The 15,559-nt window shown below is 55.2% G+C and overlaps 4 protein-coding genes across 7 annotated transcripts; 1 reads left to right on the forward strand and 3 right to left on the reverse strand.

Annotated features, from left to right (window-relative positions):
* Nucleotides 1–1,542: 1,542 nt before the first annotated feature.
* LOC142035416 (potassium voltage-gated channel subfamily V member 2-like) lies at nucleotides 1,543–5,220 on the reverse strand. Its single transcript, XM_075037506.1, has 2 exons — nucleotides 3,970–5,220; nucleotides 1,543–2,562 (listed from the first exon to the last, which is right to left on the reverse strand). The coding sequence occupies exons 1-2, from the start codon at nucleotides 5,218–5,220 to the stop codon at nucleotides 2,290–2,292; spliced, it is 1,524 nt and encodes a 507-aa protein (XP_074893607.1). The 3' UTR covers nucleotides 1,543–2,289.
* A 1,890-nt stretch (nucleotides 5,221–7,110) lies between these two features.
* Nucleotides 7,111–11,992, reverse strand: CD320 (CD320 molecule). Of its 4 annotated transcripts, XR_012651956.1 has the most exons (6): nucleotides 11,481–11,789; nucleotides 10,996–11,205; nucleotides 9,941–10,018; nucleotides 9,440–9,588; nucleotides 8,781–8,999; nucleotides 7,111–7,578 (listed from the first exon to the last, which is right to left on the reverse strand). XR_012651956.1 is itself a non-coding variant. In XM_075038285.1 (5 exons), exons 1-4 carry the CDS (start codon nucleotides 11,572–11,574, stop codon nucleotides 9,443–9,445), a joined length of 528 nt encoding a protein of 175 aa, XP_074894386.1. In that variant the 5' UTR covers nucleotides 11,575–11,992; the 3' UTR covers nucleotides 7,111–7,578; nucleotides 9,440–9,442. The 4 variants fall into 4 exon arrangements, 3 of the variants coding, with proteins under 3 accessions (XP_074894386.1, XP_074894385.1, XP_074894387.1); XM_075038285.1 differs by lacking the exon at nucleotides 8,781–8,999 and having other exon boundaries at nucleotides 11,481–11,992; XM_075038284.1 differs by having other exon boundaries at nucleotides 7,111–8,999.
* Nucleotides 11,993–12,386: 394 nt separating this feature from the next.
* On the reverse strand, nucleotides 12,387–13,475 carry NDUFA7 (NADH:ubiquinone oxidoreductase subunit A7). The gene is made up of 4 exons (XM_075038287.1): nucleotides 13,382–13,475; nucleotides 13,165–13,214; nucleotides 12,932–13,081; nucleotides 12,387–12,633 (listed from the first exon to the last, which is right to left on the reverse strand). The coding sequence occupies exons 1-4, from the start codon at nucleotides 13,430–13,432 to the stop codon at nucleotides 12,537–12,539; spliced, it is 348 nt and encodes a 115-aa protein (XP_074894388.1). The 5' UTR covers nucleotides 13,433–13,475; the 3' UTR covers nucleotides 12,387–12,536.
* A 35-nt stretch (nucleotides 13,476–13,510) lies between these two features.
* On the forward strand, nucleotides 13,511–14,142 carry RPS28 (ribosomal protein S28). The gene is made up of 4 exons (XM_075038291.1): nucleotides 13,511–13,605; nucleotides 13,684–13,731; nucleotides 13,811–13,937; nucleotides 14,023–14,142. Exons 1-3 carry the CDS (start codon nucleotides 13,567–13,569, stop codon nucleotides 13,931–13,933), a joined length of 210 nt encoding a protein of 69 aa, XP_074894392.1. The 5' UTR covers nucleotides 13,511–13,566; the 3' UTR covers nucleotides 13,934–13,937; nucleotides 14,023–14,142.
* Nucleotides 14,143–15,559: the final 1,417 nt, after the last annotated feature.

A 15,559-nucleotide genomic window follows, 5' to 3' on the forward strand; every position in this document is an offset into this window, starting at 1 on the left:
CACCCCTGGTAGTGCCCGGGAAGGCTCAGGGCTGAGCTCTGATTAGAGCGACCTGAATGAGCCCGTGCAACTCGGCAGCCCCGGGGCAACAGCTCCATTTTGGGGTGCCCTGTGCAGGGGTGCAGGTTTCCTTGCCCGTGCGGAGGCTTCCCGCAGGCTGTACTATATGTATATAGCAAGAGCACTAATATATGACAGAAACTGCCTGTACAATGTCCTGTAAATGTCTGTACATTTCTGCATTGTGACTTGTAAAATGAATTCAGAGGAACTATTAAAAGTGCCGTTTGCCAAGGGGCTGCTTGTGGGACCGCTGCCTGGGACAGAGCTGGCCGAGGGTGAGCAAACACCCTGCAGGCATAGGGAGGGCTGGTGCAAGCAGAGAGATGAAGATTCAGCTGCAGCGCAGTCTCCAGGGTCGGGGGGAGGTTTGGTTGGTGAGCCCTGTTCCTTGGAAGCTGAATGATCTCAGGATCCATCAGCCAGCCTGCAATGGGGGGGGCGTGTGGAGGGGGGGAATGCGGTGACAGGGTTTGGGGTTGAGGGGAGATGTAGAGGTGCCCAGAGGTAATGCTGCCAGGGCAGGTGGGTGGTGGGGAAGGATGGCTCTGGGTGAAGATGGCCGGAGGAGGCTGCACCGTGCCCAGAGAGAAGGTTCCTTGTGGAAGAGAAATGGGGTGGAAAACAGAGCTGACCAGCATTGTGGCGTTGGGTCGGTGCTGGGGAGGTGTACAGGGGGTGGGTGTCAATGTGGGTACCGGGGTCTGGGTGTAGGTGTTGGGGGTCAGGGGTCCTGGGGGGTCAGGGCAGGGGTCTCTATCTCGCACGTGCTGGCACAGCCCCTTTGTCCCCTGCGATCCAGGACTCAGTGGGAGTGTGGCTGTCCCTGCCAGAGGGCTCAGTGCCTCTAAGCCTCTTTCCAAGAGTTTCCAATAGCAGCAGCTTAACTGTGGTCCCAGGCTGACACCAGGACCCCTCCAGCAGCTCTTCATCTCCAAGCCCAGCTTGCAAGTGACCAAATCCCACCCTGGGCCAACAGGCACCAGTTTCCTCCCACCACTCACCAGAAAGCAGCACCAGCAGCTATTGGCCCTTCCCCACCACTGCCTGCCCTGCAGCCTGGGGTCCCTCTCCCCATCCCACCCAGCTGAAGGGTGAGCCCCCCCCCCTCCCCAGGAGCCCATTGACTAGATACGGTCTCATGCCAAAGGGCAAATCCTTCCCCTGTGCCCCACAAGCGCATCCCCCACTGCCCCGGGGATGTGAACACAGGGCAGAGCCAAACTGTGCGTCCTGAGCACATGCAGATGTCCCAGCTCCTCTTCCAATGCACCCAGAGCCAGGCACCTCATCCCAAAACTGCCATGCCGATAGGCTCACCTGCATTCCATGAGAGCCCTGACCTCCCACCGATGGGCAGGAAAGGTGGTTGTGAGCCCTGGGGAGACATTCCCTCCTCAGGCCCAAATTACAAGCAGTTTACTGAATTAATTACACAAAGTGGCTGGCCAATAATCCAAGACAATGAATGGTTTTGGCCTGGTTTATTAAATGCCTGTTCCTGGGGATGCTCTAGCTGCCAGCTCTGCACCGCCAGGCTGCCTGTGGTTCCCGCTGCAGCAGCATCCCGAGCCAGGACTGTGCCCCCAGGGCAGTGGGAAGGAAAGTGGGTTGGCAGGATACATGGCTGCAGTTTTTTCTGTGGACTTTCACGCAAATCCCCATGCTGGACTCAGCCTGGGCTGAACGTCTGCTCGGCTGGGAAGGAGTCATGGGGTCCGGAGCCACTGCCTGGTGGGGGGAGCTTCTGTGTGTCCCCCACTCAACCCAGAGCAGGTGCCTCCACAGGTGTCACCCTGGGCTTCACTTCATCATGGGTGCCCATCCTCAGAAGGTGACAGAGCTCAGCCCCATGCATCCCACCGCTCACTCCCTGTGTCCTCAGGGTGCCCCATGCCCCAGACCATGACAGACAGACGTCCTGCCTTGTCTGTATAGCATGCTCTTTAGCTGGTCCCTTACTGACAGCTCTGCGAGACAGCAGCGTCCAGCATGCAATATTGAGGAAGGTCACAACACAGTCACGGGCACATTTCATCCCTCCAAACAGCCTGAGCTGGCAGCGGCACTTGTACAACAGCAGTCCCCCCCAGATGCTGCTGTGACTTGCTGCTCGCTGCCCGAGTTGTGGAGCTTCCCTAGGGGACAGGACCTGCTGGAGGGACGGCCAGGCTGGAGGGCAGGATGCATCACGGTGGAGAGGGTGTCCAGAGGGTGAAGGGCTGGTGGTCAGTGGTGATAGCGGGGGTCAGCTCTGCAGCACTCCGACAGCTTGTGCAGGACTCGCTCCTTCAAGCGGATCCTCCTGGAGAGCTTGAGCGAGTGGCAGGTCTCGTTCTCATGGGCCTTCAGCTTGGCATAGTAGTCAGAAAACTTGTTGTAGAGGATGGAGATGGGCATGCCGTTGAGGATGATGCCAAAAGAGATGCAGGCAAACGCCACCATCCTGCCGAGCACCGTGTCGGGTACAGTGTCTCCGTAGCCCACAGTGGAGAGACTGACCTGGGCGACGAAGGGAAAGGATAAAATCCTACGTGAACAAGCCCAGCAGATCCTGCCTGCCGGTACTGAGACCCACCTCCCTCTGCCCCTGGGTGGGAGCTGGGTATCAGCTGCGAATGACACTGCACCGTGGCTGCAGCCAGCTCAGCTGTCCCTGCTCCAGCAGCCTGCACGGCCAGGGCTCAGCTCCCTGGGCTGTACCCGGCAGGCTTGGAAAGCCCAAGGAAAGGGCTGGATGAGGCCCCAACAGCAGAGACCAGAGGCAGCCCTCCCTGACCCCTCCTCCCCTTTGCGTGCGTCTCTTCAAAAAAAGCAGCTGGACATCACCGAGCTGAACGTTCCCCAGCAGCCAGACTGTCTGCTGGAGCTTCCTGCCCCCACAGAGTGGTGGCTCCGGTGCTTCCTGGCTGTAAACTGCCTGGTCCCACGGGAACGACGCTTCCCGCACCCTCCCTCGAAGGGAAACAGAGCCACTGCCCAGGAGTGCACCTGGAGGAACCGAGCTTGGATAACAAGGGAGCAGGACTGTGGGGACAGGGTTAGAGCTGAGGCAGAGATTTGGGCTTTGCATGGAGTCATGCTGACGAGGGATAGGATCAGCCTGTGGTGTTTAACTAAAATCTGGTGATTTTGCTGAGTGATTTTGCACTTCCTTGGGGCGGGATGAATTTGAACCAGGCAGCCTATGGTGGCCAAGGGGGATTATAAGAGCAGAAGCAACCTGTGGGATCATTTAATCCGTAAATCAAAATGCCCTCATAACCCCTGGCTCTCAAGTGCTTTAGTTGCTCCTCAGAGGTAATCCCGGGTTTATTATAGTGCTCGGCTCAGCAGAGCTGCCGGCTCCTGGCATAAGCAGGGCAGCAAACAAGGGCTTCTGTCCCTGGGTGCAGCACACCCCAGTCTGTGTCCTCTCTCAGGACACAGGCTGAGGCATGGTGTGACCACAATTCCTTGGCTCCTGTGTGGAGCCCTGGGTCCCCCGGCTCAGCCCCACAAACTCTGACCCCCTCACGTCTCCCGAGCCCAGCCAGGCTGCAATGCTGTACAAGCCTCAGACTGTCCCAGGTGGCGGTCCCCATGCCCACAGGGTCTGAATCACATCCACCCAACACTTGGGTCCCATGACAGATAAAGTCCGGGCTGAGTTACATCCCCCTTGTCACTAACCCAGGCCTGGGGGTTCCCAGGCCACCACCTCTGTCCCTACCATCCCCCCCTAGCACCAGCTTTTGAGCCTCTGAGCTTAACCCAAATCCCTGATTTCTTTTCTCTGAGCTGGTGGGAAGACTGGGCCCTTTTCTGCCTCCTGGCTAGCAGCAGTGGTGAATCCCTTAAGCACCAGGGCAGCCCCTACCCACAGAGCCCCACTGCACCCCTCTCTGGAAGAAGGTGCTCACACCTTACCGCTGCCCACCACCATGCGTCGGGGATACTGGTGAAGTTGGTGCCTGGGACATCATGTTCCACTGAGTGCATGAGAGCGGAGAAGGTGAAGACCCCCATGGCGATGAAGAGGAAGAGGCAGCAAACCTGCTGGTAGCACTGGCGCATGGTGAAGCCGAAGGCCCGGAGACCAGTGGAGTGGCGTGCCAGCTTGAGGATGCGGAAGATCCTCATGAGCTTGATGAGTTTGAGGACTTTGCCCAGCTTGCTCACATTCTCCACCTTGTGCAGTTCCTCATGGTAAAGCGTGTCTCCTTCGTCCAGATTTTCAAATAGGATCTGGATGTAGAAGGGCAGGATGGCCACCAGGTCTACAGCATTAAACGCTGCCCGCAAAAAGTTCTTGAAGCTGGAGGAGGATATGAGCCGCATGAGGTATTCAGAGGTGAAGAAGATGGCACAGATCATCTCCAGCTGCTCCATCCATATCTTCCCTGTCTTGTGTTTCATCTCTTCCACTGTGCTCAGTGTCATGCCCACGATGGAGATAAGCACAAAGAAGCTCGACAAGACAGCAATGATCTTGGCTGCGACAGAAGAGTATGGGTTCTCAATAAGGTTCCAGATCATCTTCCGAAACCGTCCCAGAAATTTGCCCTCAAACTGCTCTGCGGAGTCCAGGGGCTCCAGTTCTGCTTCCAGCTCCTTCTGTATTTTCAGGTACTCACTGAGTTCATCTTGCTTTTCCTCCAGCAGGATCCGGCAGCAGCGTTGGGAGTATTTCAGATGGATTCCCCAGTACTCGATTTCCTCCACAAAGTTACTGGGGCACATCTCATCCATTACCCACAGGACCCCGCTGCAATAGAAGTGGAAGATGTAGTGGAAAATTGAAGGATCTCTGTCAAAGAAGTACTCATTCTTCTGCACTGAGTAGTCATCACAGAGCTGCAGCTTCTTCATAGGGTCTGTATAAATGGCCAGCTTCCCAAGCCTGGTGACGGGATACCGAGCTGCTACCTTGTAAGATATCTGGAACAATTTGCCACCCACGTTAATGTTGAGCAAGTACTTGTTCCTTTGGATGGGAGTCTTGCTTTTCTCCTGATTTCTGTCCGTCACATTCTGCATGGAGCTCCATTGCTTTACCAGGCTGTCCTGCGCAAACGGGATATGGACTTCCTCTTCCTCCGGTGTCCGGCAGCAGCCCCGGCGATCCCCTATCTTGAGGCTGGCAGAGAGACTCGCACGTCTCATCCCCAGCTGCCTCATCGTGCCTGACCCTCCAAAGCAGTGACTCCCGTTATGGGCTGCGGGACAGCAGCTCTGCCTTCATGGGAGTGCTCCCGCCAGGCATACGCTGACTGGGACAAGTGCTGCAAGCTCAAAGGAGCAGTGGTGAGCTGCTGCCTGAGGGGCACTGGCCATGTCATGGTGCCATGTGGCACCTGCCAGGTTCCCGAAGCTGATTGCTTATCAGATTGCAGTTTGCATGGCAGGAGTCGGAGGCAGCTAAGTGTCTGCTCCTTAAGACAATAATGAGATTGAAGCACTAGCCCTTTATGTAAGGAACTATTTCCAGCTCTGCACTCCTCTTTTTCCTTACTCTGTTCTTATTAGCTGTTTGCATTTGTCACACGCTACCCTGTTTCCAAGGAGGGCACCCACGGTAGCAAGTTGAAAAGAGAGCATGAACTTGCCTTGATTTAACCCTGAAAGACCTCCCTTGCCAGGCACAGAAAAGTGCAGATATACAGGATTTGTATCAGCTTTGTACCCCCACAACAGATGCTGCTCTTGGCACCAGTCGTTCATTAAGCACATGAGTGCTAATGCAGCTGCCCCTGCTCCATCAGCTCTCATAGCCCAAAGGGAAACGGTTGTTACCTCCCAGCTCATGCCTCGAAACCCCACAGCACAGATTTACAAGGGAATAGGTGAAGGAACCATCTGACCTTCCATGCAGTGCCCAAGCGGATCCCCAACATGACAGATTGCTCCTGCACTGCTGCACTGTGCCACCTGCTCATCACATCAGCCTTCAGCCCCATTACTCAAGCAAGCAGGGGCAGGAACATGGAACGGGACACTGGAAATGCAAGTATGCAGTAAAAGTTCCCCTGAACTATAGGAGCTGAAGAGGAGGAAATAATCCTTTGGATTGGCAAGTAAAAGGGGAACCAAAATTAAACGGGCCGACCTTTGATGTCTTACGCTGGAACACAACCCTACCTCACCATGTAAAATATCACATTGATTTCCATGAACTGATCTAATTAAATATAGAGACCTGGAACACAAAGCTGCTCCTAGGCTGAAAAGCAGCTCAAGCTTCACTACAATTGAAGTGTCTGAGCCTGGGGATTAGGACAACAAAAATGCTTCTGGCACCAGACAGAGGGAGGGAAATTGCTGTCACAAACATGGCCCCAAGTTTTGGCACAAGACCCAGAAAAATGTGTTTCTTTCAGCCCTGAAACACTCAGCCCAGGCATCAGTAAGCAAAACCTGCATGATCTTGCAGGGGGGAAGAGGCTGCAGCTGCTGAGTTTAGCCACTGGCCTTGCTCCCCATCACACAGAGCAAGGGACTTGGCCCCATGTGATAGGAACAGCATGTCTCAGCTCAGCAGCTCGAGCTAAGAGGATGATCTGGGACAGGCTGGTGACACCTGACCTCTGCCACATGGCCCTGACAGCACAAGCACTTCTATCAGCTCTAGCTCAGCCCTGCCCTGCTGGGATTTCTGAAGCACCTTCCCACTCTGCTGGGCACCCCACTCCTTTCACTTGCTCTAATGAAGAAGGAACAAGTTCAGGAAGTCTTAAGTTTTTCACCTTGCTCTTGGCTAAGCTTTCCACTTGTCATCTATTCTGCAGTAGCACCTCTGGTGCCAATGCCAGCTGTTTCTCTTGTTTTCACACACTCTGCTCCCCGTATTTCATTTTTTCTATTACAGCTGATGCGTGCTAGAGTCATTTCAGTCCTGGGCAGACACAGCAGCACTTGCTTTCCCTATCTGCCCGTGCCAGCCCACCCACCACAAGTCCTCTTTCCCAGGATGTGACAATCCAAAGGCGATGCAGCTCCTGGCCTCCTGACTACAGCTTTCAAGCAAATGCACAAATCCAAGAAAAATTAAAAAACCAGAACTCATTAGTTTCAAGTTCTTTATTCCCCTGTGTCATTTGCCAACAGCTATTTCCACTTGTCCCTATGGAAACAGAAGCAACATTGTGTGCACCCTTGCAAATAACTTCTTGGAATAACTCAGTACTCCATACCACATATAGAAGTTTCTCCTGTGGGGTATAGCAGCACACACACGCTGTCCAGGAGTGGAAGACTCCTGCTCTAAGGCTGATGACCAGCGTCTGCTTGGCAAGCCAAGTTCTCACCTTTAAGGCACAGAGATCAGTAGCGTAGGCAGCAGCTTTCTACCTTCTTTGCATTTAGGGAACACTTGTGCAAGGAGTATGTGGTCAACACTGAACTAGAGGCACTGGTCAGTGATTTCCTCCCTGGGCTGTCAGTTCTTCTGAAAAGTGTACAGCACTCAGCCGTTTGGAAAAAGCTAGACACATCACAATGCACAGACGGTGTTTGATCCAAGACATGAGTTATTTCAAGCTGGGAGAAAGAAAAAAAAAAAAAGCCAAACACTCAAAACCTCAGTAGAAACACAGAATTGTTTGGGTTGGAAGGGACCTTTAAAGATCATCTATTTCCAACCCCCTTGCCACGGGCAGAGACATCTTTTGCTAGATCAGGTTGCTCACAGCCCCGTCCAACCTGACCTTGAACACTTCCAATGATGGAGCACCCAAAACTTCTCTGGGCAACCTGTTCCAGCGTTTCACCACTCTCATCGTAAAACATTTCTTCCCTATGTCCAATCTAAATCTACCCTCTTTCAGTTTATAACTGTCACCCCTTGTCCTGTCACTACAGGCCTTGGTAGAAAGCCTCTCTCCATCTTTCTTACAAGCTTCCTTTGTATATTGAAAAGACACAATAAGGTCTCACTAGAGCCTTCTCTTCTCCAGGGATTGCCCTGACCCAGGTGCAGGACCTTGCACTTGGCCTTGTTGAACTTCATGGGGGTCACACGGGCCCACTCCTCCAGCCTGAAGGTCCCTCTGGATGGCATGCCCTCCCCCAAATGAATCAACTGCACCACTCAGGTTGGTCTCATCTGCAGACTTGCTGAGGGTCCACTCAATCCCACTATACATGCCACTGATGAAGATATTAAATAGCATTGGTCCCAGTACAGACCCCTGAGGGACACCACTCATGTCAAAACAGTTTTAAGGAAGACACCATTAACAGTTTTAAGAGAAGCAACATCCAGGGTTCAGCACTGGGGTGGAAAGTGCAGTTCTGCAAAGGGCAGAGATCCTTGCTGGAAGGGAGTGTGCTGAGGAGCTGCTTGCCCCACACTGACTCCAGGTATCAGTGCAGCAAAGCCAGAGCAGACAGGAAGCTTTGTAACTTTCAGCCCTGTGGCTGACCTGTCAGTAAAAGCTTCCTGTACCTCAGACTGAGCAGCATCAAAACACTAGCGCAAACACGGAGTATACATCTGATCTGTGCGGAGTCAGTGAGCTCCTACTGAAACAGATGAGAAAGCCCCTGTTCCCTGACAAAATCCAGGGGGAAGAATGGGGCAAGTGAAAAAAGTCTCTTGGCTGGAAGTGGAAGGAAACAGTTGAATAGCACCTAGCATCTGTCATTTCATGGAGAATAAAATCTTTGGGCCCAAGGCCACACTGGTGAGAATTAGCATTAACAATGCCTGGAGGCAAGAACAATGAAGAAATTTCTACCACCTTTGTGACAGGTGATTTCACAGCACCAGGGTAGGTCCTGTGCTATTTCCAGAGCCAAAGTAGTCCCACAATCTAAGACCCATTTCCAAGGGGAGCATCCTCTTGTTATTCCAGTGTAATAACCCAGATTTGAGAGCTTATGTCCAATTCAGTCAGCCTCTGTGGTGAGCAGTAGGGAGACCAGGCTAGTCCCATCTTCTCACCTCATGGTAAAGACCTCTGTTACAAGAACAGAAAAACACCTGGTTATTGACAGTCCTTTGAGCAAAAACCTAGTCTGACTTCAGTTTGTGCAAAGTGGAGGAAAACAACCCACACCAGATTAGTATCTTAGCATGAGTGCTCAGTGTCCTTGGCAGCACAGGAAGGACAGTGGCCAGCACATCACTATCAAAAGAAGCCAGCATCTTCTCAGATTAGGCTGTGAAGCTGTCCCTGCAGTCAAGTAAGAGCCTTCATGCCTGATTGCAAGGAAGGAAGGTAAGGGGAGAGTTCTGTTGCTTCAGAGCAGACTGAAGCCCCAAGCATGTGGCTGACCAGCAGCAGGAACAGCTGGGAAAAGCTGCTCCCAGAGGCAAAAGCTTTAGAGGCTAGAAACACCGGGCAAGAAGGCATTTCTCCCTCATGCATACAGGGTGCACAGGGTGCAAGAAACTTACCATTCAGGGAAATGAACCTGTCTGGCTCTTGTCAGGCATCAGCTGTTCCCTGGATGCTTTTTCAAGACTGAAGATGTCAGATCTGCTTTTTGCTTTGGACAGGCTCCACACAGGAATAGAACCCACAGCTACCAAGATGCTCAGGAGCACTAGAGAGGAGAGTGCACAAGCAGAGGACCGCTCACAGCACTTGGTCTGGACATCAGTACTGGGCTGTGCTGCTCAACAGCATTAGCCAACAGCTAGAGACCAGCAGCTTCCCTCAAGGATAAAGGACAGAGAGGAAGTGAGTTAGTGCCAGATTGCATGGAATGGCCTTTCCAAGGACATAGTGTGTCCAAGTCAGAGGAATGATTAAGCTGTGGTGTAAGGCCTCCCCTAGCCCTCCCAGCCCAATGAAAGCAGTTGCTGATACAGGTCTGTAATTAACTCCATGTGGAAACTCAATTTATAGCCCAAGCCAGGACCAAGACCATGTGCAGCACTCTGAATCTCACATACCTGCAATAATCAAGATCCACCTGCGGCCTTGACTCCTCGACGGCACAGAGCCCCCAGGCACAGGTGTAGCTGAAGCCTCTGCAAGGAAAGAGCAGGAAGTCCATCAGGCTTCCAACTCACCTTATGGTCAGCATTCAAAGCAGTCTCCGATCCAAACCTGGCTGGGTTCCCAGTTCACCTCAAGCATGCCAACAGGCCTTTTTCAATTTAAGCAAAGCCTTATCTGCCATTACTGTGATTAGCCCACATCAGAGGAAAAAAAGTCCTACTGGAAATGTGTAACAGGAAAAGTTGGGAAGTCTCCCAGCTGCAGCTGCAGCATTCTAACCTCTCCTCGTGGCACTGGGGAGCCCCAGGTACAACCAAAAGACAGCTCAACTCGCCACCTGCCAACTGAGTTGTTGCAGGCATCAAATCCAAATACAGTCTCTCACGTCTGCAGTAGTCTACCTCCCCTCCACGTCCACAGTGCTTCAGCTCCCAGACACCACAGAGACACCTGGGGTAAGGGAAGGTGGAACAGCACTTTCAAGCACCTCAGCCAACAGGTCTGTGACAAAGGAAGCTCCAGAGCATCTCGGAGCAGAGCAGCAGACACAAACAGTCCCGGGGATGCAGACACACCCTTCAGCTTGACAGATATCAGTGTCTGCTGCTCCGATCCTGCCCGCACAGCCCTGAAGTGCTTCCCCCATCCTTTTCCCTTCAACCTGCCCATTCCCCAGAGACCAAAGGAGCTCAGAAGGGTGGACAGATACTCCAGTGTCACTGGCTTCTTGGAAGGAAGCGGCCAGAATTGCATGTTATGGAAGAAGGTACTTCAAAGGCACTTCCCGAGGGAGCCCCGAGGTGTTTAAAAACTGTCTCCACAGGAGGAAGCTTAAGGTGGGGCTAACCCTGCAGTGCTTCCTCTGCCCGAAGCAAGTTGCGACGAACGCAACTGTCTCGGAGAGGCTAGGCACGACAGAGGTGAAAGAAAGGCTTCAGCCGGGGTTATCACCCCCGAGCACGGCCGCCGCCAGCCGGGGCCGACCGAAGGGGCCGCGGCCCCCTACCTGCGCTGCCGGTGGGCAGCACCGCCGAGCTCCGCGGCGGGGTCACCCAAAAGCCGTCAAGGCTCGGCTCCTCCGGGGTGTCCGTCCCGCAGTCCTGCTCGTCCCTCTCGTCCTCGCAGTCGGGGTGCCCATCGCAGATCCACTCCAGGCGGAAACAGGCGTCGCCGGGCTTGCATTGGAACAGGCCCGGGGGGCAGCCGGACAGGGATGCTGCGGGCAGCGGGCAGCGGGTGAGGAGCCGTGGGGGAGCCGGGGCATCTCCGCCCGCCCGGCCCGGCCCCGCCGCTGCCCACCGGGATCCCCGACTCCCCCCTACCCCACCCCCCCACCCCCCAAGCCCCTCGCTGAGGTGAGCCCGCGCGCAGGGCGTACGAGCGCAGCAGCCAATGAGAGCGAAGGGCGTGCGCGGGGAGCCAATAGGCACAATCGAGTTACGGTGTAGCCGAGGGCGCGCGCGCGCCCGGCCCCGCCCCCCCCTCACTCACCGTTCTCTGACGGGAGCGGCAGCGGCAGCACCGGCAGTACCGGCAGTACCAGCAGTACCAGCAACAACACCGGCAGTACCGGCAGCACCGCCATACCGCGGGCCCCCACCGGTAGGACCGGGCGCCGCCGCCGCTGCCGCGCTCCTATAAAGCCGGCCGCGCGCTGGTAGAGCGCACGCGCCCGGGCATGCCCGCCACCAATGGGGGTAGCCCGGGAGGGCGGAGCGCAGGCGCGTGCCCTTGAGGAGGCCCCGCCCTTCCCCCGGGACCCTCCCCCGGCTGGGGGCGGGGCAAGGGCCGCGGCCGGGCCCGTCCCGTTCCCCGCCAGCTCGCTTCGGCCTCGGCCGCCGCAGAGCCGTGCTGCGCCTCCCACCGCCCCTGCTTCCTCTCCGTGAGTTTTACGCTTTCCCCTTGAGGCAGCGGGGGTAGAACGGCTGCTGGCAGGCCGCCGGCTGCGGAAAGGCTCGGCGCTGCCCCGGCGTCCTCTGGAAACAGGCGTACCCTCCCGCCGGCCGCTGAGAAATAAGGAGCGTAGCTCGCTGCAAGCACGGCCTGAGCCCAGGTGACCCGCTGTCACTGGGGAAGGACCGAACTACAGCGCTCGGCATCCAGAAAGGTTGTAGCTGCAGCAGGGCAGCCTGACCAGGGCATAGGGCACTTGTGGCAAGAGTGGTGAGGCCACTTAACTCATCTCTCTCACCACAGAGTCAGAGCATCGGGTCCTTTTTGGCTAGGGTGTGTCCTTAAGTGGTGGTATCTCAGCTGGAGCTTACAAATCTGCTCAGCCTGAGCTCGAAGGCACATACTAAGCTGCTATTCCCTCAAGAAAACCTTACACCCAAAACAATATTCAAGAGTAGTAATTTGGATAACTCAAATAGAACAGGCAAGATGGGAGGGATAATCAAAGCTTTAAATACATTTATTAGTCATGCATCAGCAGCACTAGGACAAGTTCCTCACAGCATCACCGTAGCAAAATCCACCACAGGCACTAGAATGCTGCTTTGTAACGCACTGTGACCTGCACATCCAGCCCCTTGTCATACTTATTTCTCACAAATAGGGCTGGTCTTTTGAAATTTCCCACTTCTTAAGTGCTGGTCCTGGTGTCACCGGCTTTTTCTCAGCTGTTGTCACTGCAGAGCCTGAACTGGGGTTGAGGAAGGAAGAGAGAGAAGAGGCTTTAGTAACGCTGTGAAAATCAGACTCAGATTTAATCAGGAGTACAGGTTGTATTAGCGCTAGAGGGGTCTGTTGAGTCAACTTCCAGCCACCTCACTTACTCAAGAGAAGACACAGACACAAAGAATTAGTTCAGCATTCTTCTACCAACCTGGGAAATCCCACACCGCTTACTGGAAGAGTTCTGCGTTTCTGGTGTAAATCAAACAAGGCTTAAACCCGCTCAGCTCCCACAGCAGCCGCAGCGCTGACCAGGTCAGACCTACCTGCCAGCTTGAGCGCCCGCAGCGAGGGTTTTCTGCGCTGCCACGACCACGATGGGCGGGAGAGACTCTCGGCGCCCGTCCCGGGTGCAGTAATAGTTATTGGCGAACCTGTGACTGGGACCCACCGGGAGCCGAGGCGGCGGCTGGCTTCTACACAGAGAACGAACGGTTCCCGAAGGTCAGGAGCGGCCGGCGAGCCTCAGCCGAAGCCCGCAGCCCAGCCCCGCCGGCACCTCTTGGAGATCTCCGTGTAGCGCAGCGACAGCTTGGCCTGGAGGTCCCGCTGCAAGACGAGGCGACAGCGTCTCACACGGAGCCGGGCGCTGCGCACCCCCGCGGGCCGCTGCCCTGCGCCGGCGGCTCGGCCGAGCCGCCGGCGCAGGGCAGCGGCCCGCGGGGTGCGCAGCACCCGGTACTCCCGGCGGCGCTGGGAGCCGTGACCGCCCTTACCCCCGCTAAGAAATTACGGAAGCGCTGGATGAGGCGAGTGGCCGTCGCCATCTTGGCCGCTGTGAAGGACAGGGAGGGGCGGGGGTGGGTGGCGGGAGCGCGCGGGGGAGTCTCGCGAGACTTGGCGCTCGATAAAAGGCCGCGGGGCGGGGCCTCCCCCCCTTCCTGCGTGTCGCGGAGCCGTCATGGACACGAGCCGCGTGCAGCCCATCAAGCTGGCCAGGGTGGGGGCGCGGGGCTGAGGGGGGGACCGGGGACCGGGACCGGGGACCGTACGCTCACCTTCTGCTCTGTCCCCGCAGGTAACCAAGGTGCTGGGCCGGACCGGCTCCCAGGGACAGTGCACGCAGGTGGGTGGGCCGGACTAGGCCGGGCCTGAGCGGGGGGAGCGGTGCCGCTGGGCCGGGCTGACCCCGTCGCGTCCCGCAGGTGCGTGTGGAGTTCATGGACGACACGAGCCGCTCCATCATCCGCAACGTGAAGGGACCGGTGCGCGAAGGCGACGTCCTCACCCTGCTGGAGTCGGAGCGTGAGGCCCGGCGGCTGCGCTGAGATGGTGAGGCCTCGGGGGACGTCCGGGGGGCGGGGAGCGGAGCCTCGGCCGCCTCTAAACCGGCGTGGCCTGCGCTGTTCTCTTGCAGACGATGAAGCCTGCCGGCCTTTCCTCGGAGCGGTTGGTCGGTATCTGCTGGGCCAGGCGCCGGCCGTGGCTGGAGAGGAGCATGGCGGTGGCGTTACTGCAATAAAGGGTTTGTCCAGTGGTCCCTTGCCCGGGTCTCGCTTCTTGAACGCGTGAGTGCCGCGGTTTGTCGCAGTGCTTATGCCCCTGCCCTTTGTCGTTGGGCTCAGCTGAGGGACAGAAGCACACGCTGCTTCTTGCTGGGGTTACACATAATGCCTTCGTCATACTACTACTGTGTTCCCGCATTTTTATTAACCTGTCACAACAAAAATAACTCCCTGTTTTGATTACGGTAGGCTTAATCCTGACCTTTCTGGTAAGTGTTTTTCTGTAGGTAACCAGTGAAGTGGCACTGCTAAACTTACTGGACTTCTGTGGAATTTAATGACAAGTTGAAAGTCAAGCGTTGTACTAGGTTGCAAAGCAACAGCATGCTGCTTCTGTCTTTCTCTCTTCAGTAAGCTATTCTATAAATGCTGCTGTCTTTCCTGGCAGTCGCCCACAGAGAGCAAGTGCTCATGTCTCTCTCCCCTGAAAGGAGTTAGTAAATCAGTCTCACTTATTTTCTTCCTTGGCTTTCCCTGCCACCACACAATCAGCTAGAAAGATTTACTGTTTTAGGCAGTTACATAAAGTAAAACTAAGGGTGAAAGGATTAGGAATGAGCCTGAATACTGTCACAGTTCAAGGGCTGGTTTTTAAGTACTGGTATTTTCCATCTGGTAATAGAGTGATACTGCTTTGTGCTGTGTTTGAACCAAGTCAGGTCTGCAGCTCCTGATCCTGTGGTCTCTGATGGGAGTGTTCTTCATCCTTCCATGTCTGAACTTGCTTAAGGCACTTTAGTGGCAGATAGGATAAAGGATTTGAGTATCCTAAAGCTGAGGAGAGCACTTCTGGAATAGATGTTCAAATCACTGAACTTAGGCAGACAGTGAGAATTGCTGCCAGGGTTCGTGTTGAAAGAGTGTTTGTGGGGGTTTTTTTTTCCCTCCCGTGGGTGTTGTGCCCTGGTCAGCTCATGGGCGGTCTGAGGTGGATTTTGTGCTCTGGAGAAAGACCTTGTCAAAATATGGTTGTGCTGTTGCTTTATATAGTTCTTGATTCTTCTTTGGTGGTGTTTCAGTTTTCAGAGCATTGGGTGAGTCTGTGCTCCCCTGATTCGTGTGACACAGCAGAGCTCTTGGGAATTACTAGCTATGAGTGCAAGAAGTCCACCTCAGAGTTTACTTCTTTGGCTGCTGTTTGTTCCCTGTACAGCTTTAGCAATGACCAAAGAGCATTTGCTGTGGTGGCTGCCAGCCCTGACTGTGCTGAGTGACTGAGACAGGAGGCATCAGCTGTGGGTCAGTGGCCAGACAGAGATAAAGTTGTAGCAGGGGTGGCTCAGAGCAGCTGTAGCCCTTCCCGAATATTCCCGTGGGGTCAGCGTGCCCCTTGGCCATGTGAGGAAGGTGATTTTGAGAGTGGGGATACAATCTGATGATTGCCCTTTA

Source organism: Buteo buteo, chromosome 10 (assembly GCF_964188355.1).
Source record: "Buteo buteo chromosome 10, bButBut1.hap1.1, whole genome shotgun sequence".
Taxonomy (NCBI): Eukaryota; Metazoa; Chordata; class Aves; order Accipitriformes; family Accipitridae; genus Buteo; species Buteo buteo.